This window comes from Pituophis catenifer, unplaced genomic scaffold (assembly GCF_029215685.1).
Source record: "Pituophis catenifer annectens isolate HBS135680 unplaced genomic scaffold, rPitCat1.0.hap2 SCAF_2, whole genome shotgun sequence".
Lineage (NCBI taxonomy): Eukaryota > Metazoa > Chordata > Lepidosauria > Squamata > Colubridae > Pituophis > Pituophis catenifer.
This window is the reverse complement of record NW_027256882.1, coordinates 193,316,495-193,343,111: the sequence shown is the minus strand read 5'-3', so window position 1 is coordinate 193,343,111 and position 26,617 is coordinate 193,316,495. Positions and strand designations below refer to the sequence as shown.

Below are 26,617 nucleotides of genomic sequence, written 5' to 3'. Positions count from 1 at the left end.
CGAGGCATCTCTCTCTCTCTCTCTCTCTCTCCGCCCACCCCCTTCCTTCCAGCTACGTTTGCAGCTTTCCTTCTGGCGTTCATTCCCTCGAATCCCGCTTCCCGGCGTCCCCTCTTCGGCTCGGCCATGCTCCCCTTCTCTCTCCTCTTCCTCCTCCTCGCTGGAAGCTGCGGCTGCTTCTCTTCAGGCTCGAGCCAGGTAGCCCCTTTCGACTTGCTCTACGCTGACGGGGTGCGGGCGTACTTCGCCCAGGACTGGCCTCGGGCCTCCGAGCTGCTCCAGCGCTCTCTCCACAGCTATTCGCAGCTGCAGGAGGCGCGCCGAAAGTGCCGAGGCGGATGCCAGAGGGAAGCCGCCTTTGGGAGTCAGTCGCCTTTCCATTCGTGGGAGACCACTTTCTTCGACCGGGTGCTGCAGCGAGCGGAATGCCTGGAGGAATGTCTGGGACGGAGGCTGGGCGGGCAGCCGTCCCGCTATCGAACCAGCCACGCCATCCAACAGGACTTCGAAGAGAGGGAGCCCTACAATTACTTGCAAATTGCCTTCTTCAAGGTGAGCGGCGGAGAGGGCGGGACCCTCTGTGTGCAGGAGCAGCTGCTGATGTGGCTACCCGTCCTCGGCCCCCCTCTTCCACGCCCGCTAGAAGAACAGCGCAACAGTTACACCCCCCCACCCCACCCCCCGAGACCGTCCAACCCTCACCAAAGTATTAGCATACATTTAATACCTTCCTAAATTCCGGGAAGCTCTTAAATTCTCCTGCAGAGACTCTCATGGCTTTGAATTTCAACTAGTCCCTTATCCATCCAGTTTTTAATACATTCTTTGCATTAATATTGTATTTCTGTTCTTTTGAGACATTCTTAGAGAGATGGGTTATGAGGGGCAGGTTTAAAGTTATCTGTTGGGTGCAAACTCTATTGCAAACTCTTGAGAGATAGAGGGCAGGACATTTATCTCAGCGCTACCACCCAACTTTATTTTCACTGCATCTGTATTTTTGTTTTTTGTTTTCATTGAAACCAGTAGTCAGGTCATTGAGTTCCTTTGATAAAAGTTGAGCAAATTCCTGACATCAGATTTAAATTATTTTGTACTGCTGCCTTGCGTGAAATGTTGATCCATCTATTGATTTCAAATGTTGGGCTTGGGCCGCCTTATAAAAAGCACTGGTTGTGGGCCATTTCAGAAGGAAAGAACTACTCTCACAGCATCCTAATTCAGAGTTCTTGAGATGCACAATGTGGAATGAACAATAATTTGATAGCCAATGAATGAGCAATAAAATGTTGGTTTAGCATTGCTGTTACTACTGATGTTACATTTATGCTGCTTTTTTGTTTCATCTGTTTGAGATGACAAAATAGTTGTGTTTTGTAATCATGTTAATTTGTGAGAAAACACTATATTCCTCAATCAGCAAAATGTCTCAGGCTGACTTGCTGTTGGCATTCTCATTGGGGACCATGTTAGCAAAGCTGATCCTACAGGGTGAAAAGTTGGAGATCTTGAACTTCTTTTCACTTTGGGTTTACACATCATAACTCCATTTATTTATTTATTTTGTCTTGCTCTGGAAGCTTGTTAGACCACTTCCTTCCTTCCAGGGGTTGGTGAGGATCAGTTGGCATCCATCGCTATCTAAGACTGAGAGGTCTTTCAACAGTCAGTGTTGTTTTTCTTGACAAATTAAAAGGAAGAAAAATGACTTAAACACATAGAATGTAAAAATATGATTCTAAATTTAATGCTGCTTAGATTTTACCTGTTTCTATTGAAATACCTGATTTCCAGTCCTCAACTTGGTTTATTTGATTGTGGTTGTTGTTGTTATTGTTGTTGAGCTTTTTGTGGCTAGTTTATATTTTTAATCAGTAGCTGAGAAGACTCCTCTCCGTTTCTCAAGTTTGAGATGACTCCTTGTTCCTCTGTTTTCTTAGAGTTCTCCATCTAGTTTTTTTAAAAAAGCATTTTTTCCACCCTAACTGGGAGGGGCTATGATGATTAGGCTTTCTAATTCTAATAAAATAAATAAAACTGCCTGCTATACATGTCAGTGTTAATCATGTGAATTCAACCCAGATGCCACATAGCTGTCAATGCACATGGGATGAGGTTTCCTGCGGATTGACTACACAGAATAAGGATTTTAAAAATCAAATGAGACGGTATATTATAGTGTGTGTGGGGGGGGTGCGCACATGCATGTATATCTATGTGTCTGCTAATTACAATTAGCATGTGAATTATGATATAATTATGATATAATAAACATTATTTCACAGATACTTTAGTCAATAGTATTACCATCTGGGAGCAAATGGATCCAACCAGAGGGATTGCTGTATTCCTTTTTAACCTTCCTGCTCCCAGACTGAGATGATTCCCTTGTATTCTACATTCAATCAAAAAGGATTTTATTTTCTCTTTTCAACAGTTAAAAAAACTGGATGAAGCTGTCTCTTCAGCTCATACATTCTTCATAGCCAATCCACAGCACCTACAAATGCGTGAGGATATGGAGAAATACCAGCGCATGGCAGGGATAAAATCTGAAAGCTTTCGGGATCTGGAAGCTGAACCACATTGGGTGAGATATTTTTGGAAAACTGGATGTTATAGAACAGATCAGAAGGGCTGCTGTGTAGAGATTGGGAGTCATGATTCTAAAGGCCTAAGAGCAGAGATGGGATTCAAATAATTTAACAACCGGTTCTCTGCCCTAATGATTTCTTCCAACAACCAGTTCACCAAACTGTTCAGAAAGTTAACAACCGGTTCTCCCGAAGTGGTGCAAATTGGCTGAATCCCATCACTGCCTAAGCGTATGTCGACTCTCATAGATAATTGTGCTGTTAGTCCTTGCTTTCTAAGGGGTAAGAAACCATTGTCCTCCTGTGTTTTCCTCATATATCTTCTGCAAGTTCTCAGAACAGAACTGCAGCATAAAACTTCCTCTGTAAATTAAAACAAGCAGAACAATAGAAACCAGCCTACAAAATTAGGAAAATTTGCTGATGTTTAAATATGCTATATTGTTACTACCCGTACCTGTTTCTCTCCAGTTGGCTTCATTGTGGTCTCTTTTTAAATTTTAAATTTGACTTAATCTTCTTTAAACTATTATTATTATTATACTTCAGCAATAGCCCCAAATGGAACAATTATTTAGCAGAAATCTAACAACTGTTTTTAAAAAAGCAAACTGCTTTTTTAGATTGAATGGTTATTGATCTCTAGAAATGATATTTTTCTTTGTATCCAATTTTTCTTTTAAAAAAACTTTAAAAATGTGTTTTTAAATTATTGTTGTAGAGCAGGATTTAAATTATACAAATACTTGTAAGGCAAATCCAGAAATATTTTTTAACAATGATCTGAAAATTTTTGGAGATAATACGCTCTACTGGATCACTGCAGTAGACAAAACATCACAGGGTGCTCACTTGTTGTGAGTGTGGGGATGCTGTAAAGGTCATAAGTGCAAGTACCAGTTGTAAGTCATTTTTTTCAATGCTGTGGTAACTTTAAATGGTCGCTAAAGGATTGGTTGTATGTTGAGGACTACTTGTACTCTTGAGTACATAATTGTACTATTCTTTGGATTCAATAGTCACCTCCTGCACAATCCTTGGACTTTAACAAAGGTGGCTTGGTTCTCTGACTCTGCAGGTAGCTTATGAAGCTGGGATGCATCATTATGGTATGGATGACTACCAGCAGGCAGCAGCAAAACTGGAAGAATCGCTCAGAGAGGGGCTGCTGGCACTGGAGAATTGCAGAGCTCTTTGTGAAGGGCCCCGAGAAGATGAAGACGACAAGGAAGAGACACAACTAGGCCTCTATGAAAGCATTGCAGGTATCCTCAAAGGTTTAGTAAAGTATGATGAATTGTGTGAGCTGGCAAGTACGTGAAAACCATAAGCCATTGTCTGAAAGAAACATCTTTTTTTAAAAGAGATTTGCAGATCTTCAAAGGAATATGTCACTTGGACAAAAGATTGAGCAAAATTATGCTTTTGAAGGTATTTTACAAAGCAGCATAGCATTTTGCTTCTGAGGCTTCCTTTTCAGGAATAACCAAAGAGAACTGAGTATTGGAACTACTGTACAAAGCTTCGAGGTGATGCAAGCTACTTCACTGAGGAAATCCTGTAGCCTGTTTATCTAAGTGAGGAAAATTATTTACTGCATAGCACAGCATACTTGAGCATGACATGGGAGATCAATGGAAAAGTTTTTTCCCCAAAATTAGGAGCAGTTAGGTGAGGTATAGCTCTTAATCAGTGAAATTGTACAGTTACTTTTTAGAAGAAATAGTTTGAATGGTATGATTAAATATTCAGGGTAAGGATGTTGTTGTGGACTTATTAAAACTGATTAGAAAAAGTGTCCCTGTAAAGAGAAACAACTGCCATTTTTTCATGTTCTCACAATAGGTATAATAGCTTTTGCCAAAAAAAAAAAAAAAAAAAAAATGGGGAGAGGGGAGAATCCTGAAATTTGGAATCAGATATTGGAGAAAATTAAGTTATTGGCTATTTTTTTTAAAAAAAAAAACATTGAAAAATTGGGAAATTTCATTACTAGTCTCCTTCATCCTCCAAATGCTGCACTTCTGAACAATCGTACAAATTAGAAATTCTGTCAGTTTTAAAAGGGGCCAATGAGAAGGGAGGCATCTCAAATGAATATATGGCTCCAGGATTTTAAAAAGCATTTTGAGATGAGGAAATCAAATAATAGGTCTCAGAATAAAATGCAGTAAATTTTGAAGATTTTCTAATTTGTACCAATATCAATAATCAAAAAAGGTCTCCATTTTTTTTAGGGAAAATTAGGAGAGGGTTATTAGTCAATATCAGAGCCCAGCACAAAATCCTTTCATACAAAAATTCTGGTCTGACTGGATGAAAAACATGGTTGTAAATGCTACCACTGAAAAATGATACCCAGCTAACTGCTAACTAATTCAGGCACTGGATATGTTTCCATGGGGATCTTTTCAATCTCCAATCTCTGATCCACACTCTTTTTATCTTTTTCTATTTTGCATGACATGGAAGTCTTGACGTCTCCCTTGGCCCAGTAAAATTGAAACCATTTTTTCCAATCTTAGCTCATCTAAGACTTTTTTTAAAATAATAATAAACAACATAGCATTCTGCACTTAACTTGTATAGCCAATCAGCACTGCACAAGTTGTCATACTGACACAAGCCAAAACAATGTAGATGGCCAACAAGAATTAGATTTTGAAATAAAATGTCACATTAAAACTACGTAAATTTAAATTTAACATGCATTGCTTGAATGGTGAAATAAGAAACACAGAAAATGTAGGAATCTTAGCAATATTTGTTTCAGTGCTTCTGTAGTTGAAACGCCAAAGCCCCTTATGTTTCTCTCTGCTTTCCAGCTCATTATGTCCAGGTCTTGAAATGCAGGCAAGAGTGTGTCCTTGATATTGCCACCAAGCCAGGCAGGGTGTCTTCCATAGAAGATTTCATCCCATCTCATTTTGATTTATTGCAATTTGCCTATGACAGAGGTAAGCAGGAAATGAACAGCTGAGAAGTTCATGTAAGGGGTCAAGCTTTGCCAGAATGACAGACAGAAAAAACATGATGATGAAGAACATTTTCTTTCTTTTAGTTGGAAATCGGACTGTTGCTGCTGAATGTGCAGCTACCTTCCTGCTGTTCTATCCATCAGATGAAAAAATGCTGGAGAGGTTAAAAGAGTACCAAGCAGATCTGGGAAAAGAAATAGCTATTCCAGCCAGAGAGGTAACCAGCAGCATTTCTCTTATCTTCTCAGTTTTGACAAATTAATAAGGTTTCAGTGATAGCATCATAGAGTCGGAAGGGGTCTTGGAGGTTCCACTAGAACAGAGGTGTCAAATGCAAGGCCCACGGGCCAGATCCTGCACGCGGGGTGCTTAGATCTGGCCTGGGGGGCCAGTCTGGAAATAGCAAAGGATTGGCCCACGGTGCCTCTGCTAGCAAAAATGGGGCAACCACTTTTAGCCTCCGGAGTGGTCCAGGAGGCCTTTCAGGCCCAAAACGGACTCTCCAGAGTGGCCCAGGAGGCCTTCCAAGTTTCAGGCCCAAAATGGGGCCTCCGGAGTACTGCAGGAGGTCATCCTTAACTCAGAAGGTTATAAAAGGGAGGAAAAGTAAAATATTTTACCTTTCAGGCTTGCAAGATTCTGCTACTAGCCTATGTCAATAATTTATAGTTCTAGTCTTCCTATAGAATCAGTTTCTTTATCTGGTCTCTCTCTCATAAGGTGATCAAGTAGATGAAGTAGGTATTAAAAAAACAAAATCACAGAAATATTCGCCACCCTATTTTTATAAGTTTATGAAACCATGTCTGCAGAGGTGCAGTTCCATGTCACACCCACCATGGCCATGCCCACCCCACACCCAGCCCTCCAAGGTCAAACCCAATCCTGATGTGGCCCTCAATGAAATTGAGTTTGAACTCCTGCACTAGAAGATCCCTGACAGATGACTATCTAGCCTTTGAAGTTTTTTTTCAAAGGAGAATTCACCACCTCATGTGCTAACCTGTTCCACTGCTGACAGTCTATGAACTCATGAGTTCCTCCTGATGTCTAGTTGGCACCTTATAATTTTCATTCACTGGTTCTGGTCCAGCCCTCTGGCCAATAGAGAATAGGTCCACGCTCTCATCTGTGTGATAACCCTTCAGATGTTTGAAAACTGTTATTGTATCTTCCCTTAAATATTTTTCTATAGATGAAATGTACTCCAATCCTTTAAAAATTCCTCATAGAGTTTGGTTTCTAGACTATTCACCATCTTGATAGTCATATTCCAAACCTACTTCAATTTGTCACTATCCTTTTTCAATTGTGGGACCCAGATCTGGATAGAGCTTTCCAAATGGAGGCTTACCAAGGCCCCATAGAGTGAAACAATTACTTCCCATCATCTGAACTCTGTGCTACTGTTAATACATCCCAAAGTAGCATTTGTCTTTTAGCAGTTGCACCATATTTAATGTGTTTAACAGGGACATCCAGGTCACTTCCACATGTATTACTGACAATCAAATTTTCTTCCACTCTATAGTACTCTGCATTTTTCATACCAAGATACAGAATCTGATATGTCTCCCTACTAAGTTCAATCCTATTCATTTCAACCCACTCTTTAAGCCTGTCTAGATCTATTAACATCTTCACTCTTTCATCTAAAATATTAATCATCCTTTCCATCTCCACACTTTGTAAGTGTCCCATCAGTTACTCACCCAAGTCTCTGATAAAAATATTGAACACTACAGGATTGGACCCTATGGCACCCCTCTCCATATTTCTTGCTATAAATTGAAGTAAGCCACTAATAAGTTCTCACTGGATGCAGTCGCTCAATTATGTTGATCCCATCTAGCAGTAGTAATAGAAGTGGTCTTTGTTATAAAACATGTATTAATATATAAATTAAACAATAATATGGTTAGAATTTTATCCACCAACTCTTACTCATTGCTCTGTACCCATTCCTCTCTGTGCCAATAATAAAGGTATTCTTTCATAATCCAAGTGGGTTTATGTTAGATGCCTTAAAGCATTATCTTGCTATTACCATAAGGAATACCTTGAGACCAGTTAGTCTAAAAGGAAGGCTTTAATATTCTCCAGTGTTTCAAGCACTCAATTAAGTGGATGATTAATGATAGAACTACAGTATTGAACAAATCATGACTTTTAAAAACCTATGCATCCACTTCTAATCATTTACTTGCTGGATCAATCAAGCAAAGGACCTTTTCATATGAGCCCCCAAAGCATCCTTTGCGATTATTAAATATGCATGTCAGCATAGTAACAACTACATTCAAGGCTAAAGTACTGGGCTCAGTATATGGCATTCAGTTATGTATTTATAAGAATGCTTCTAGGTTGGAAGCTATCCAATACCAATTTTTAAAGCTATACCCCAGGATCCTTTCTTTTATTTTGTTTCATTTCTAGCATTAGTTTAGAAATTGACAAATTGCCTATAAGAGCAAAAACGGGTAGATATATCAATATACGCTATGAAAATCACCTTGATATATGTTTATCAGTAGATATAGAAGTTGAATCTGTTGCATATGCATTGCTACACTTTGAAATAAATGAACAATAGAATTCATGACACCAATCATTAGCAATCTTAATTGCTCCTCTGAGCAGGAGCTGATCATTCTACCCCAAATGTTAACTAAATTACATTTAATTATTTCCAGTAAGGTTGCTGAATTTTTAACAACAGCCATAGTTTGCAAAGATCATCCTTTACATTATTACTTTCTGTATAAGTCCTGTTATACAGAATATATAATATTTAATTGTTATAAAATTATCTTCTCTTAAATGTTGGTCTGGGACTGCAATAAATTCATCAGAGTGAATGGCAAGAAATTAAGATAGCCCCCAATGAATGAATTGGTAAAGCAAAGAGAAGGATAGGCACCAGATTAAAGTGTTTCCAGCTCATCCTTAGCCTGTCACCCATAATCCCTTTGGCAAGAAATCTGTGTACCCTTACTGTCTTCTTTCTTCTTTTTCTGATGCTCACACAATTTGATGACCATGAATCAACTAAGATTTGTTTAGCTGGCAAGTAACTGCTTTTGTTTGGGAAGAAAGTAAGCTCTTACCCATTTCAATCTATTGCAGCTCACCTTTTTGATTCCCCAAGGTGCAAAACCTGGTGTTAGTTTAGGGCACTGCATTTTCAGAAGTCTACGATGAAAGTTGTGGATATTTTTTTCTCTCTTGTCCTTTAGAAGTGCTATCACTGCTGTTTGCCCTAAATTGCTGTTGACTAGCAGCTTCCCTTCAGGGAAAAGTAACAACTCCAAGGATGGTTGCAGCATGGGGTGGCATTAATCCCTGTCTCTGCCATGACGGGGACAACAAGACAGAAATGTGAAGCTAATATTGAATATAACATCTTGTTTGACCTGAAGGCAAGGTAGATTGCCTGCAGCAGAGATGGTTGTGTATATTTTGTGTCTTGTTTTCTTGAACAAGAAACACTCAAATCATTTATGATTTCTGTACATTGTTTTATATTACCATGTTGTAACATCTGCTTTCAATCCACAGAATATCCGCCGTTATGTGCAAAGATCCCTTATGGAAAAGAAACTGATCTATTATGCAGTACAGCACCTTGATGAAACTTTTAAGGATCCAGTAAGTGGTTGTCTTTCTTCAAAGATTCTTCATGGCCTCCTTGCCACAAAGCTATTCATTGATCTCATCTATCGAATACTGCTTGATAAAATAGTACATAGGATCCTCTTTCTGGCTTCCTTTTCTGATGCCTAAAATGAACTGAAAGAAGCTATGCTTTAAGGACATATATTCATTTATTATAAGCCTTTTTCAGCCAATGTCATCTTAAGACTATCAGGGCAATATGTAAGAAGCATAACATCCCAGATATGCTATCTTAACAACACAACAAAATTCTAAAACAATACCAGACAAAAATAAATCAGAAGAATGCTAATCATATACCAAAGTAAACATAAAGCAGCATAGAATTTTAAAATATATGTCAATTAGAGGTCTTTAAAATGATAGCATTTTAATGCTGGTCAAGTATCTATAGAAAAAATGTTTCAAAGGTGGCGTGCTACCACAGTAAAAGTGCTAATTATAGTTGGAAGTGTTTCTAAAAAGCTGTTACTGATTGTGTGGGAAGGAGCACATTGCCTGTAGAAGTACAGGAAACAGGACAGATGATTTTTTTTCCCAGTCTGCTGACTTTCACAAATATTTCTGCTGCGTAGAATAGCCAGAAAGTAGGACACATGTGCCTGCTGTGGTGAGGAGGTGTCTGCTCTAGTGCAATCCTGTGAAAAAAGAAAACGGGCCAATAAACTTAATTTTGTAGTGCTAAATCCTGGATGTGTTTCTTTAGGATTTATGGACTCCTGAGGAACTGATCCCTGAAAGCATGAAGGAGAAACACAAGTAAGTTTCAGAGCAGAAATGTAAGATATGGATGCAATTCTAGGGCACCTTAATAAAAAGCAATGATTCAGCTCTGTTAGGAAAGATTTTTTAAAGAGTCCTTAAATGTAACAGAATAGAAATTATAACAGATTTGATTTATTGCTGAGCTATTTAATTGAAGAGGCAATCTCATGGCCTTTTCTATATTTGTTTATTAATCCCAAGAGAAGATCAGGAGAAACGAAGCTTGAAGGCCTCCTATATGCAACAACGGGATCAAAATGGTGAGTACCAGAAAAAGAATTGATAAATAGGAAGAAAGGTTACCATGTTTCTTCTTCTTATCATAATGAGAGAAGAGGGAGACTCCAGCAGGATGACTCCACAGTTTCTCCTAAAGAGGAGATGGAGTAAGTCTCCTTCCCAGTACTGAAGTTCACTTGCTGAAGCCTGGCATTGTTTGGGATTCCAGTTTACTAGCTGCCACAGGGACCCAAAGGGATAGAAAAGCTATAGAACTTACCTCAGCACCAAAGGTATTCAGAGTGCCTATTGGGCATAGAGGCATATCAACAATAGGATGGCCACAGCTTCTTCTCCACAGAGGACTGTCCTCAGTTTGGATGTCAGCCAATGAATCCTACTTCAAATAAAGTGTAGTCTTTCCCATTTTATTACCCTTCAGATACGTTGATATACAACTTCCATCATGCTGATTAAGGATGGTAGGTGCTTTAATTCATCATATTTGGAAGTATTGGCTTGGGTAGGCAGAGAGGAGAAAATAACTTTGAAGCTGGAGAACAGCCAGATATCACTGGGTCACAGTCTACCCCACTATGATAAGATGCATTATATTTCTGTTTGAATAAGTACAGTGATTCCTAAATTGTATCTATTCAAAAGATTCATTGGTCAACTCTTTATGTGTTGGTGTGTGCTGTGTGTGTTTTTGCGTGTGTGTGACAGGCAGAAAGGCAGATAAACAAAAAGACAAGGGGGGACAGACAAACAGACAGAGATAGATTCTCTATTTGGCTATAGGTAGTCCTTGATTTATAACTGTAATAGTGCATGAGTCAAGGACGATGAGTGCTGTAAGGACCTTTACCTCTGTTTTCCCAAGACTTTGGAATTATATCACTAATGAGACTATAGCAGCTATGATTTTACAGTGATTTTTAAAATGTAACATCTAACTATTTTGAAATTTCAATAGTTGCTAAGTGGCCCTGGGTAATAGCTGCTGCTAATTCTATTAAATGGATATCTGTTTTTAATTTAATTTAGATATTACTTTTTATTTTCCATTGGAAATCGCGTTCAGCCATAAAAGAAACAACATTTTAAACAAATAATACAGTATAATAATAAGACTACACATATCAAGGTACCTGTGATAACAGTTGAGTCAGTAACACAGCTATAAGCTTTGTATCAGACCGTTTCAGTAACCTTGCATCTGAATTCTGAAATTGATGGATAATGACTGCCTAGCAGTAGATTTTTGGTATCAGCTTCCAAAGAATAATTTGCAAGTGAGGATTGTTTAGTGGCATGGAGTCTTTCAAAGTCCCTTATGCAGATACCAATTATAACTTATAAGAAGGGCACACATATGTTCAGAGATTGCAAATTAGAGCATACAGGTAGTCCTCGATTTACAACAGTTCGTTTAGTGACAACAGCACTGAAAAAAGTGACATGACCATTTTTCACACTTTATGACTGTTGCAGCATCCCCATGCTCACGTGATCAAAATACAGATGCTTGGCAACTGACTCATATTTATGACAATTGCAGCATCCCAGGGTCATGTGATCATCTTTTGCGACCTTCCAACAAGTAGTTTAATTAAGTAGCTTAATTGTGTTACTAACTTAGCAACTGCAGCGATTCACTTAACAATTGTAGCACACAAGGTTGTAAAACGGGGCAAAATTCACTTAACAAATGTTTCACTTATCAATAACAATTTTGGGCTCAATTGTGGTCATAGATTGAGGCCTATTTCTTCTTTTGTACTCATGATGAACAGTAATGTTTGATGGCATCTCTATATACACTTCTGCCCTCCTTGTTTTTTCCAGAACCACTACCTTTTGAGGACATCACCATCACCATGGATTCTCACCAACTCAATGGTACCCAGAGGGTCGTCTTTGATAGAGTCCTGACTGAATCAGAATGCAAAGACATCCTTCGTCTGTCCATGGTAAGGATAGGAGCTGGCAAATGCTTTGCGTGATCCCGTCTGACAGAAAGAGAAGCTTTTCACTGGTGAAGGACAATACCAGATCTCTCATACGTTTGTGCGTGTTTCAGGCAGCTGGAGGAACAGGAGATGGCTATCGTGGCAGACGTTCCCCTCATACTCCACATGAGCGATTTGAAGGGTTAACAGTGACAAAAGCTTTGCAGGTAAAAGTGATTTTAGAATGAGCTAAGTTCCTGGTCCTGCAGGACTTTCCCCCTCTCCACCCTCCGCAGTTTCACAGACTCTAGACATAAATATATATTACAAAGTGAATATTAAAGACGAGTAGGACACATGCATAGCTTCCTCATCCTTTTCCTAAAATTTAAACTGTATGTATTATGCAAATAAATGTGAAAAGATTTCCAGATGCTGTTTTTTTGGGGGAAAGGATAGTGCAAGTCTCAACTGAGAAGTGATAAACAAATGCTTAACTTTTCCTTCTTTCTGAAACAAAACAAAATGACTCTTTGAATGGGAGATAGGATTAGAATAAGGTGAAAAAGATATCACGAAGGAGCAAATATGCAGCGTGTAAAACAATACAAAACTTGTTTCATTTTCTATTTTTACTTTTCTTTTATTGACTAAACAAAATATGGTAAAAACTAAGAAATATAAAATTAAAAGGGGAAATAAGGTAGTAATAAAAAAGCAAATTAAAAAATAAATTAAACCTTGGGAACGTGTATGGCCATATCCATACAACAAACATACCTTAGCACTTGTTTCCAGAGTCCATATCGTTCATCCTTTACCTAAGAATATCTCAAGATCAACCTAAAGCCTGAAGAGCCTTTAGTAACAGTAACAGTAACAGAGTTGGAAGGGTCCTTGGAGGCCATCTAGTCCAACCCCCTTGCTCACATAGGTGACCTGTACTAGGGATTCGAACCACTGAACTGTTGACCTTTCTGATTGGCAAGCTTAGTGTTTTAGCAACTGAGCCACCTAGTTAGGCATGGTCCTTCCCTCCAGAAGATATATTTTCTGGAGGGAAAATTTCTGGTCCTTCCTGCCAGAAGATGTATTTTCTCTCTAATCCCAGCTCAAGACTTTCCATCTGGACAATGTATGGTGCACGAAGGAGGAGGAGGGTTGAAGAAACAGCTCTTTCAGTCTAGCTTCTGGGTTTTCTGCCTATTTTGCAGTCCTGGTTTGCCTACAACAGAAACCTGGAGAACAATTACTACCTTTGCTTTGCTCCCATGAGTGAATTAACATGCATCTCCAAGTCTGAATGCATTTGGAAAAGACCCTGATGTTGGGAAAGGTTGAAGGCAAAAGAAGAAGAGGGACGGGAGAGGATGTGATAGTTAGATAGTGTCATCGATGCAATGAATATGAATTTCAGCAAACTTTGGGAGACAGTGGAAGACGGGGGGGGGCAGGGGCTGGTCACAAAGAGGCAGACACAGTTTAGTGATGATGAGATAAAAAAATGTAAGGCATTTTATGACCAGTGGTGGAATCTTCGCTCAATTCTCATTTTTTTGAAAAAAAAATGAACATTTGTATTTAGTATCACGTATCAAGGTAAACAAAAAGCAGAAAGTAGAGCCAGGAAAGGAGGTATATATATATTTTTGTCTCTCACTTTATTGATACCCTTATAAAATAAATACACAATTAACTGACAGTCTAGGGCAGTGGTCCCCAACCCCCGGTCCGCGGACCGGTGCCGGGCCGTGGAGTACCTGGCACCGGGCCGCACAGCGGCCGGGGGACATGAACGCTGCAGCGCAAAGGCTCCTGGGCCGTGCGCAATGGGCTGTGCGCAAAAGCTCCTGGGCCGTGCCCCCACCCCTGCGCGCGCTCAGCGGGCCGCGGCGATAAAAAGGTTGGGGACCACTGGTCTAGGGCATGGGTGTCAAACTTGTGGTGTCATGTTGCCGTCACATGATGTTTCGTGACATTTTTTCCCTTCACGGAGCTGGGGTGGGTGTGGCCTGTGTATGACGCATCTGGCCCGCGGGCCGCCAGTATGACACCCCTGGTCTAGGGCCATAAGAAAATTGTCACCATCTGAATTTCTTCTCTGATTTGATATAAAAGAAGCCACTTCTTCCACCCTATTTTGTTAAGAACATAATGAGTCTTTATCAGTTTTCTTTTTCATAAATATCCCTGGATCTTCCTGAGATTTAATAGAAATTAAGTATTGCACTGATTTGTTTTTTTCTTATAGCTGGCTGAGGAGAGTAGTATGAACTGGAAAGATATTAAACTTCTCCTGCAAGCCAGTGAGAAATCCCGGAAAATTGTGGAATCCTATTTTACCCCTGGGAAAAATCTCTATTTTTCTTTCACACATCTTGTGTGTCGCACAGCTACAGAAGGTAAGGAGCTCTTAAGTACTTTCTTGAGACCTGCAATGTAAGAGTTTCATGTTTATGATGACAATTTGTAATACATCTCATACTAACAGGTAACATGGTATTTCTGGTAAATATATTGCACAAATTATCAATCAATTGAAGAAATAGGAAAGGAAAATAATGCAACCTATTCATGTTGGAATGCGTAGCGAACATAGGTTTGGTTATATAACTTTGGCAAATGCATCTCATGTTTATTAATAAAGCAGTAAATATCAGAGCCGAAAACAGTTCTAAGGATATTCAAAATATGCCACTTTCTCATTCTTTAGTTTATAAGCAAAATTTCAAATATGAATTCTGTTTCAGAGCTGAAAATTAAAAATCCACTGTTTTATTAAGATTAACATTATGATTTGATTTTTAAATGTATAAAGAGCCATGGTGACACAGTGGTATGGTGGTTAGAATGAAGTACTGCAGGCTAACTCACTGCTCACTCCAGGAGTTCGATTCTGAACTGTTCAAGGTTGACTCAGCCTTCCATCCTTCCGAGGTCAGTAAAATGAGGACCCAGATTGTCAGGGGCAATATGCTGACTTAGTAAATTGCTAAGAGAGGGCTGAAAAGCACTGTGAAGCAGTATATAATTCTAAGTGTTATTGGTAAGTATTATATATCAAATACAAAGTCCCATAAACTCATATCCACTATCCTTTTTCAATCCAGGAAGAGAAACTCATACATATGCTGTATAAAATAATATTGAATTGTCAGTGTGGGCTGTGTTCTAGATTGGATCCCATTTATTTATTTGGTATCACAATGTCTGTATATTTTACAACTGGGGTTATTCTTAATAGGCATATTCGTGAATTCAGTACAATACAGGCTGTGTTGATGAAAATGTGCCACATATAACTATGTATAACATTTAATTGCAAGAGAAATTGGTGCAAAAGTGTACGGTCATAAATGTTTTATCCTTTGAATTTATAGGCTGGGTGCCTAATAGAGACTATAGTTTAGTTTTCCAATTGGAATGGAAGTGAAAAGTTACGGTGCTATTTCAAAATTTCATTTTTATAAGCTTAAATTCTGCTAATTGTACATGCACATAGATATCAGTGAAGGAAGGCAGGTTTAAAAATAAAGATAATGTGGTCAATGAGAGTGATGCTTCCCAGAACATATACAGCGAAAAGTAGTCTCCATTAAAACAAAGATAAGAAAACTCTGTATTTTCTGCCATCAAATCCTAAGGTCAAAGGAAAGTATAGAAGAAAGGATTGCTAAACTAATCCTCCATCTTGAAAACACTAAATCCACCACACTGAAATACTCAAGAGCTATGGTGGCACAGTGATTAGAATGCAGTACTGCAAGCCAGCAGTTTGATTCTGAATGGCTCAAGGTTGACTCAGATTTCCATCCTTCCAAGATTGGTAAAATGAGGACCCAGACTGTTGGGAGCAATATGCTGACTCTGTAAACCGCTTAGAGAGAGCTGTAAAAGCACTGTGAAGCGGAATATAAGTCTAAATGCTATTACTATTGCTAATAAAGCATGGAGAGAGGGAGGGAGGGGAAGAGAGAGAGAGAGAACGAGAACGAGAACTAGTGGGAAAACATATAGACTGCTATGTGTGTAAGTCAGATAAAGCAGTCCTATGATAAACTGGGGCTCTGCTTGAAACTGGGATTTTGCTATCTCTCCTAAGTCATCCCGGTTGATACATTGAGAGGAATTTTGCTGGAGGAGAAATGGATAGCAATATACATTTTTAAAAAGTCTCAAGCCAGTTCCATCCTACTAGAATTATACCAGATATTACCCGGGTGTGTTTCTTCAGAAAATAAAGGCAGTCCTTAACTGTTGGGACCAGTATTTCCATTGCTCACAAGACGGTTTACCAAGTTGCACCCAATTTTATGACCTTTATTGCTATAATTGCTAAGCAAATCACTGCAGTTGATTACGTGAATTACACAGTTGTTGAGTGAATCCAGCTTTTCCCACTGACTTTGTCAGAAATCAGTAAATGGTGATAACTCCAGGAAGCTGCATAAACACATGCTGGTTGTCAAGGGCCTGAATTTTGATCACCTGACTTTGAGGATGGTGCAATGGTTATAAGTGTGCAGGCACTTTTTTCAGTGCTATAGTAACTTTGAACAGTCACTAAATGAATGGCTGTAAGTCAAGGACTACCAGTACTATGTACTGTAAATTCTGTAGTTATTGAAAAAAATGAGGACTCAGCCTTTGGGTTTCTTTTGCCTATTGAGCAATAAAATGCAGTTCAAGGGAACAAAACAGTTACGACTTTTGTTGTTCTTCCTTAGGAGAACAGGAAGGCCGCATGGATCTCAGCCATCCAGTCCATGCTGATAATTGCCTCTTGGATCCGGAAGGAAACACTTGCTGGAGAGAACCCCCTGCCTACATACACAGAGACTATAGGTAATAGCTTCAGAGTGAAAACAGATATACTGTATATCTCATGCTGAGCCTCTCGTACTTAAATTATTTAGATACACATTTTGTTTACCGTATTTTCCGGCGTATAAGACGACTTTTTAACACATGAAAATCTTCTCAAAAGTCGGGGGTCGTCTTATACGCCGGATGTCGTTCTCCTGTAACCAGGCAGAGCAGCCCGAAAGGCTCTGACGAGCCTTAAATGGCTCTGACGATCCCAGCTGAGTTCCCTGCAACTCAGCTGGGATCGCCAGAACCATGGCTCTGACAGTCCCAGCTCTGACGGTCAATCCCATCCCAGCTGAGTTCCCTGCAACTCAGCTGGGATCGCCAGAAACCATGTAAAAGGAAAAAAGTTTTTTCCCTTTTACTCTGACGATCCCAGCTGAGTTCCCTGCAACTCAGCTGGGATCGCCAGAAACCATGTAAAAGGAAAAAAGTTTTCCCCCTCCAGCTTGCTTACCTCAGCTGCTAGTCGCAACGCTTGCCTTGCTTCCTTGCCTGAATCTATTCCATCAGCAAGCAACTCCCTGCCTGCAATCAAGCAAGCAGGGAGTTGTGGACTTCAACTCCCAGAATTCCTCAGCCAGCAAAGCAAAGCTGGCTGAGGAATTCTGGGAGTTGAAGTCTACAAGTCTTAAAGTTGCCAAGTTTGAAGATCTCTGTTCTATTGGGTAAGTTTTTTTCCCCTTTGGGAGCTTTAAAAAAAATAGTCAATTGGGGTTACAATTGGGGGGTTTTTTAGTTGTTCTTTTTTAGACCTAGCCATTTAAAGTTTAGGAAGTTTTAAATTTAGCTTTCATATAAAAATAAAAATAAAATAAAATAAAATAATATTTGTGCAGCTTTCTGAGATTTAGTGTGTTTTTGTAGTGTTTCACTCTAACTACACAAACACACAAAATCTCACAAAGCTGTATGTGGAATTTTGTGTGTGTAAAGTGTGAAAGTTGGGTTTTTGGACTTTTTGTGGCTGTGTGAGGTTCCTACTTGTTGCAGGGGCCATTTTGGGTCTAGCACAGCTGCTTATACATTGTGGGTGAGCCAGTTGTGTATGTGTAGAGTGTGAAAGATTTTTGGGGGGCTTTTTGTGGCTGTGTGAGGTTCCTGCTTGTTGCAGGGGCCATTTTGGGTCTAGCACAGCTGCTTTTACATTGTGGCTGAGCCAGTTGTGTTGTGTTGTGTTGTGTTGTGTGTGTTTAGAGTGTGAAAGTTTTTTGGGGGGGCTTTTTGTGGCTGTGTGAGGTTCCTGCTTGTTGCAGGGGCCATTTTGGGTCTAGCACAGCTGCTTTTACATTGTGGGTGAGCCAGTTGTGTATGTGTAGAGTGTGAAAGTTTTTTGGGGGGCTTTTTGTGGCTGTGTGAGGTTCCTGCTTGTTGCAGAGGCCATTTTGGGACTAGCACAGCTGCTTTTACATTGTAGGTGAGCCAGTTGATGTTTTTTAATTTTTATTTGGTGTGCATTGGAAGAGGGGTAGTCTTATATGGCGAGTATAGCCCAAACCCTATATTTTAACAGGAAAAGTTGGGGGTCGTCTTATACGCCCAGTCGTCTTATACGCCAGAAAATACGGTATTTATTTATAATTAAAGATGATAAATTTTAAACAGACTTGCAAACCCCATTCAGCAATTTGGAAGGAAGGGAGTTTATGCTGTTTGGTTGATGTGACCAATATGACCAAGAGCCTTGGTGGTGCAGCAGCCAAAACACTGTTAAGTAACACCAGCTGCCTGCAATTATTGCAAATTCAAATCTCACCAGGCTCAAGGTTGACTCAGCCTTCCATCCTTTCGAGGTAGATAAAATGAGGACCCAGATTGTGGGGGCAATAAGCTGACTTTGTATAAAAAAAGAACACTGTTTGGGGGGGCCAAAAAGCCCTACTAAGCAGGTATATACAAAAGTATGAAGGCTATTGCTTAATGCATTGTAAACTGCCCTGAGTCTCCGGAAAAGGGCGGCATATAAATCGAACCAATAAATAAATAAAATAAATAAATAAATATACCACTGAAACTATTTAAGCTTCTGGCAGTTTATAATAATGTAGTCATTAGCAGTTGCTTGGGTACTAAAGTAAGAATTTTGAATTTCTTTTATTTTAAATTCATTTGAAGGACCTTCTTTCTTCATTTACATCTACCTGGTCCAGGGGTGGGTTCTAACCGGCTTTACTACCGGTTCTCTTTGTATGCGTGCTTTGCGCGCGATCGCCTAGAAGTCTGTACAGTTTAAAATTGCCAGGGTTGAGAAACACTGTTCTAGAGTGTGGCTACCCTGAACCTCTTTCTCTCTCCCCCACCCAGTTCAGGACTGCAGTTTTTTATTTTGGGCCTCTTTATGGAATATATTGTCTCCTCCCTGGAAAACCACAATGCTCTTGCTGAGACTTCCCCCCTTCTTCTCCTCCAATTAAATCTTCCATCACAATTGCCTCTCTCATTGCAGACATTGGTATGATGTCACTTATCATTATAGTCAAGAATCTACTTACTACTGTTCTACACAGTTTCTTCCACCATGAGAAGATTCTGGGCAGGAGACATTACAGTGTTGAAAACCTGGCTTGACCATACAATGGGTGGTACTGACATGCCTATCTATTTATAACCCATGTTTTTCACTGCTGTTTCTGTCTTTTTATTTACCATAATAAAACTGTTAAAGAAAGATAGAAACATTTCAAAATATTGTGCGTGCTCCATTACTGGAGGTTTTTAAGAAGAGATTGGATGTCAAAGCCAGAAATCCAACCATGAGATAGGAGGAAGAAGATAATAATTTGACTAAAAGTCAGAGCAAGAGACCCACACGCCTGTCCAGATTGACGGACTGAGTCAAAAGCTGGATCTGCCCAGTAACATGGGCGGGACTTAACAGCTATGACAGACTCAGTCCATCAATCTGAACCTGCGAGTACAACCCATGCTGGCTGCTGTCTCCACCCACAATGGAGAATGGTATAGGGACTCCTGCTTGAGCAGGGATTGGACTAGAAGACCTCCAAGGTCCCTTCCAACTCTATTACTCTGTCATTCGGCTTTGTGCTGGGTGGTGCTAGTGCTTTGGTTCCAACTGCTATTGCCAATAATTTGTGCTGCCATCTATTGTCCAAAGGCAGTAGAGCACCTTTGTCCTCTTGCTTTGCCTTCTCTTTGTCTTTGAATAGTTTTATTAATTTATAATATGACATACAAAGAGAATACAAAAGCAAATATTAGGGAAATTAGGAAAGGAAAAAGGGAAGTAATAGTAGGGGAAAGCAAGGAAAAAAGAAAAAAAAGGCATTGACTTCCGACTCCTTTGGTGCAGTAAAATAAAGCATTAAGATCTACCCTCAACTTTTTACTTTTTCATAATAATAGTAACTAGCGATTTCTATAACAACAAATCTATCTAATTGGCTTTGCCTTCTCAATAGAGAAAGTTGATCCGTGAATTCTTCATCTGACCATTCCCTCACAGCTTTGAAAAGAAGACATCATCTGATATTATTCACAACCTACTGTTTATTTTATACATGAAGCTAATAAGTAGATTATTTACCTTACTCCTGCTCATATAAATTAATTAAATAATAAGTACAAATTAATTTATTGCAAATCCAGCAAAAGAAAAGTTTTGACTTTTTTTAATATAGAAACTGTTCCATACAGATTTTTCCACATCAAGCAATTTGCAGAAAGAAGAGCCCCCTGGAGCAGGATTTACACCAAAATTAAACCAATATTTTACAGAACTTAGAGGTTTACCTTGTATGTGTCTCTGCAGTAGCCTTGCATAAACTGCTGCCCTCTAACCTTGTAGGAATGGTGGCACATACTGGGATTTATAGTCCTAAAACAGTTAGACCGAACACTTGGATCACAATAAATTGAAAACCAAAAAAACATTTTTTCCTTCAAAGGGTGCACAATTTCACAGATTGTGTGCAATTTTATAAAGCTATAATATAACATGAGAATAACATATTTGAAGCATTTTTCTGGCTTATGGTATTTAAAGTATCTCTGTGCATGTTTTTAAAAAAGGTAACCATTTTTAGTAAAAAAAAAAAAAAGTATTTGAACAAAAATAATTTTGTGGATGTTTAAAAGGCTTACCAAATTTTTGTTGGATAAATTCATATTGTAATAACTTTGTGTCACAAAAATTATGTATTTTAACTATACATTATAATCCAATAGTGAAAAAAATTATCTAATACCGTAGTATGATTTATCCAAGAAGAGAGATTTTCTATTCCACATCATTTCTGGCTATTAATAGAAAAAATTCAATACCTGCTCTCGCCCTCTTTCTTTCTACCAGAATAGAAAGGGAAGCAGATGCCATAAATTCAACTGAGGTTCATTGATAATTCTTAATTTGGAGCCATGAGATGGAAAGGTGACTTACTTCACTATCTAAGGAGGATTTCAGTATTTTTAAATTCAATTCTGAACCAATTACTAGCTGTACATATTGTTTTGCTCACTTAACAACTGCCTTGCTTAGCAATGGTAATTTTGGTCCCAATGGTGGTCAAAATTTGAGGACTACCTGCAGTTCTGTATATAGAAATATTTTCAGTAAGTAAATTGGTAGGAGAATTCTGGAGAATTTTACATGGCATCCAAACAGCCATTTTAATGTTTGATGTAATTTCAGGAAGCATCCAGATATGTTATTCTTTTGTAATCAGTCCAAATATTATTCCCCTTAGTAGGAATAATTCAGTTAGTTATAATGACTCTAATCGGCAAATGTATGGGTGTTTCCTATTTGCTCTTACAGGCTTTAGTCATATGGGACTGGAGTCTTCACCCCTCCCTCCAACTTTAGTTATTCTGAGGAGGCATTGTTCTCCTCCTCATGAACCTTTTATCATTTTTCAAAATAGAATTCTAGAATTTCAAAATACTCTAAGCTTTTCTTCGTGACATTTCTTTCTATCTTACTCATCCAAGCTAAAAGAAACACTGCTTTGTGCATGTATCAGTTGACAATCTTCCTGGCAAACAATTCTTTTATCATGGAATTCATTAAACTAGCAAAAGAAAAGAACTGAATCGCTGCCATGTATTTTGCTTCTTAGTCTGAAACTACAAAGAGACCTCTTGCTTACCATTCATAGTTTTATGATTAGAGTAGAAGTATACAGTGATGCTTTTTCCATGCTCAAGAGAGCAACAAGTTTAAGATTGGTGTCATCCTTGTATATTCTTAATCAAACTGTCTGCTCATTGGAAACTGAGCGGATTAACTCTGCAAGTTAATTTGGCTTCTGTGTAAGAAGGAATGGCTTTGTGATTATTGTTTTAGCGCTCTTCCTCTAGAGCTGCTGGGCAAGAGATGTGCCCTGTTGGTAGTAACTTCTGTCTAGCCCTGTTCTGGGATTCTTATTGACTTGCAGGTTCATTCTTCCTCTTCTTCCTCATCAAACATAGCTCGGTTCCTCCCATAATCATAATCATAAGTTTATTTGTCAAGCATATATAAGATAACAGGTAAAAGTATAAACATAATTTGAATACATGAAAAGAGTAAGTAAAAAAGGAATATTAGGACAGGGACAGTAGGCACGCTGGTTCACTTATGCACGCCCCTTACAGACCTCTTAGGAATGGGGTGAGGTCAACAATAGACAGTTTAAGGTTAAAGTTTTGGGGGTTTGGGGAAGAAACTACAGAGTCAGGTAATGCATTCCAGGCATTGACCACTCTGTTACTGAAGTCATATTTTCTGCAATCGAGTTTGGAACGGTTTACCTTGAGTTTGCATCTATTATTTGCTCGTGTATTGTTGTGGTTGAAGCTGAAGTAGTCACTGACAGGAAGGACATTGTGGCAGATAATTTTATGTACTATGCTTAGGTCAGACTGAAGTTGGCATAGTTTTAAGTTGTCTGAGCCCAAAATTTGGAGTCTGGTGGCATAAGGTATTTTATTGCAGTTAGAGGAATGGAGGACTCTTCTCATAAAATATCTCTGGACTCTCTCAATTGTATTTATGTCCGATATGCAGTGCGGGTTCCAGACTGATGAGCTGTATTCAAGAATTGATCTAGCAAACGTTTTGTATGCTCTAGTTAGTAGTACAACATTACCAGAGAAGAAGATACGCAAGATTAGGCTAACAACTCTTAATGCCTTTTTGGCAATGTTGTTACAGTGGGCTCAGACACTTAGATCTTTAGAAATGATCTACAACTAAAAAAGAAACTTTTTTCTCTCCCTTCTTTTCTCAACGTAAGGAGCTAATACACCAAAGTGAAGACCATACCTGGGACTGCTTCTTGTTTCTAATTGGATAGCTAAAGGAGAAGTTGGGAATCTCTGCCGAATGCCACACAGCAGCATGAAAATATGTGGATGGAAGCCATTGGCTGTGTGAAGGGAGTCTGGGAATGGAAGTGATTTTCATGTCAAGCTGATCCATGCTTTAATTAATGTGTGCTGCTGCTGCTGCTGAGGAAGAGAACAATGTTAAACATGGCAGGAAAATGATCCCTGCAGTCATTGATTGAGAGTGGATCAGTTCCACATTGCAGTTGGCTCTCATCCAAAAGATCATATGCTTGGAATATTTTGAATTTTGGAATTCTGGTTTTAATTGTTTTTTTAAAGCTGTTTCTGCAAATGGATGAAGAACTTCAGACATGTCCAAAATGAACCTATGCTCATTTGCTCACAGTGTTTTGATGGAGAGAATGAGGAAGAGAGAGATTGGGTAGCTCCCTGTGAAAGCTTAGAAGAGTAAAGGGAAAATCATTGGAGAAATGAGACACGGTAGGAAGGTAGGGAGAACAGTATATATTTTCTTCTTCCCATGCAATTTCCCATGTATTTCTTTAAGTATGCTTTCTTTTTAGGCATGCAAATTTAAATTAGTCCCCTGTATTAATGCCTGCTGGTACAGGCATTATATCCAAGATATAATGGATTTTTTTTTTTACAATAAAACATGTAAAAGGAGTGGGTGGTATGGAAAATATCCATGTTGCAGTTCTGCAAATAACAAACAAGCAGAACAGTAAACATGGAATGTCAAAGACAGCTCACAGATAGACCAACTTTGCTTTCAACTAACTGCTGACAATAAATGAAGAGCACACACAGAATGCGCACACAGAACAGAAAAAGAAAGTGGATTTGACAGTTGCCACTGGCTCTGAATATAGATGAACCTTTTCTAATGTGTTGGCATCCAGACAACATTGTTGGTTGTTGTAGCGCAACACATTTGTAGGGGAACAGTTTGAAGAAGGCTGCTTCAGGTCCTGTACATTTCCCTGAATAATTTGTTTGATCCTTATTAGAAACATAATTAGAAACATTTTCCCAAGTGAACCTTTGAATCTGCTCTAGCAACATACTTTGTGGAAGCATTCTCTTAAAAGAATGTCCATCTCTGGCAATTTAAATATGAAGCTTGATTATTTAAGGCGAAGGAAGGTTCATGGAAAACTGCTTTCTTTATTTTCTCATTTCTCTACAGTGCAATCCTTTACCTGAATGAAGACTTCCAAGGGGGAAATCTCTTCTTCACTGAGATGGATGCTGTAACCCTTACAGTGAGTCTGCCTCAAGCCTTGGATATGGGATTAGGAGAGAAGGAAGGACAACTGGAATTGAATTCGCAGTATTTGCCCCTAACAAACAGTAATCAGGCAAATTCAGGCAAATTTTATGTTGGAAGATACATTAACTTCCTCCGTACTGGGCTTGAGCAATTCTCGTCTTGTCTCCAAAACAAGAAAATGTAAATCTATAGTATAACTGACAGTCATCGTATGACCTCGAGAGAATTCTATGGCAAGGAAGGGGAGAACTGTTGATTTATCATTTTCCCCCTCTCTTTTTGGCAGGCTCAAGTGCGCCCTAAATGCGGGAGGCTGGTGGCCTTCAGCTCTGGTGAAGATAATCCTCATGGAGTGTGGGCTGTGACCCGTGGGAGGCGCTGCGCTATCGCCCTCTGGTATACCCTTTCTCAAGAGCATGCGGAGCAGGTAACCAAGCAAAGAAAAGGGAGAAGGGGTGGAAACGGACCCAAGTCCATAGGCAAAATAAAAAGTAAGGGCTGCCAATAAGGCTACCGCGAGGAAGTGTAAGAACAGAATCACTGGATAAATTTCCAAGTGTCTTGATTTGAAATTACATTACTTCTCATACAAATATTGAGAACAGGCGATAGTAAGAAGAAGACCATCAAATGGCAAAGTGCTTTTCTAACAGGTTCCTCCATTCTTTTTCCACTTCCTATGTTCTTTCTGATTGTAGGAACGGGGTCAAGCAGAAAAGCTGATGAGACAGAAAGAGGCAGAACAGGAACAGTCACATGAAGACGACACAAAGGATAGCAGTTTTGTACCTAAAAGTGGGGATTCACCAGAGCCTCCTACTCCAAAGGGAAGAGCTAGATCCACAAGCCGAAATATTAAATTGGACTCTAAGTCTGGAGTGAAGTCCAGGAGGCTGAGAGTCAGAGATGAATTCTGATCACATTCAGTGCAACCTGGTCTTTTGCAGCTACTCTTAAGTGACTTGTACAAGTGGCCAGCCTGAGAACTTTTGCAGCTCCTGAGTTAAAGAGTTGCTTCTTTATGACACACAAAGTATGGATCAGAGAGTGATACTCCTGGACTTCAGCTACTACTTAAACCCGAATATAATGATATCCCAGTAAAGATGCCAAGCTTGTAAACTAATGTAACATTATGGCTAAAACAAACTGAGACGCAAATCTTCTGTTCAGATCAGCCATATTCACAGAGGGCACTAGCCCCTCTCATTCAGAAGCCTTCATCTACAATACAGACACAGTTAATACAGATCTACCTAGATTGCAGGGCTCTTCTGAGAGGAACAGGGATAATATAAAATGTACTTGTATTACTTTTAAAGTGCTATATTAAATTTAAATACCTTCCTTCCAGCTTTCTTCCACCTCCACGTTTGAAGGAATCAAAATTGGGAAAATAATAATATTAATTTGTGTGAACTTTGGGATGGGATGCATGAAAACAGACAAGCCATACATTTTAAAATGTTTTTAATTGTTTGTTATTGTTTTTAATCATGGGGCCAAATTTATATATATCTTTTTAATTGTATTTTAATGTTTGTAGTTTATGTTTTTACTTGGCTGTTTACCGCCCTGAGTCCTCAGGGAGAAAGGAGGTATACAAATTTAATAAATAAATAAATAAATAAATAAATAAATAAATAAATAAATAAATAAATAAATAAATAAATAAATACTAGACATCTGGATTACAAAAAGGGAAATGTACAGTTAAAGAACCCAGGGTGATCCAATTATTATCCAAGAAAGCACAGAAAAACAAGTGAAATGGATAGCTCAAAAGACTAAAAGCCTGTTATTAACATTCAGCTGTCTGCAATTATTGCATGTTGGAATCTCCCCAGGCTCAAGGTTGACTCAGCCTTCCATCCTTTCTAAGGTAGGTAAATTGAGGACCCAGTTTGTGAGGGCAATAAGCTGACTTTGTAAAAAATATACAAAAGTATGAAGGCTTAACACATTGTAAGCCGCCCTGAGTCTCCGGAGAAGGGCGGCATATAA

General features: G+C 39.0%; 1 protein-coding gene across 1 annotated transcript; it reads left to right on the top strand.

Annotated features, from left to right (window-relative positions):
• Positions 1-111: 111 nt before the first annotated feature.
• Positions 112-26,111, top strand: P3H3 (prolyl 3-hydroxylase 3). Its single transcript, XM_070935342.1, has 15 exons — positions 112-552; positions 2,438-2,590; positions 3,673-3,859; positions 5,420-5,551; positions 5,656-5,789; positions 9,131-9,220; positions 9,954-10,006; positions 10,214-10,272; positions 12,080-12,204; positions 12,315-12,410; positions 14,435-14,585; positions 16,911-17,028; positions 24,530-24,605; positions 24,900-25,040; positions 25,312-26,111. Exons 1-15 carry the CDS (start codon positions 127-129, stop codon positions 25,528-25,530), a joined length of 2,160 nt encoding a protein of 719 aa, XP_070791443.1. The 5' UTR covers positions 112-126; the 3' UTR covers positions 25,531-26,111.
• The last annotated feature ends 506 nt before the right edge of the window (positions 26,112-26,617 follow it).

Coding starts and splice junctions, on each gene's coding strand:
- P3H3 (XM_070935342.1), top strand. CDS start 127: ATGCTCCCCTTCTCTCTCCTCTTCCTCCTCCTCGCTGGAAGCTGCGGC. Junction 24,606..24,899: donor TGGATGCTGTAACCCTTACA/GTGAGTCTGCCT, acceptor TCTTTTTGGCAG/GCTCAAGTGCGCCCTAAATG. Junction 25,041..25,311: donor CTCAAGAGCATGCGGAGCAG/GTAACCAAGCAA, acceptor TTCTGATTGTAG/GAACGGGGTCAAGCAGAAAA.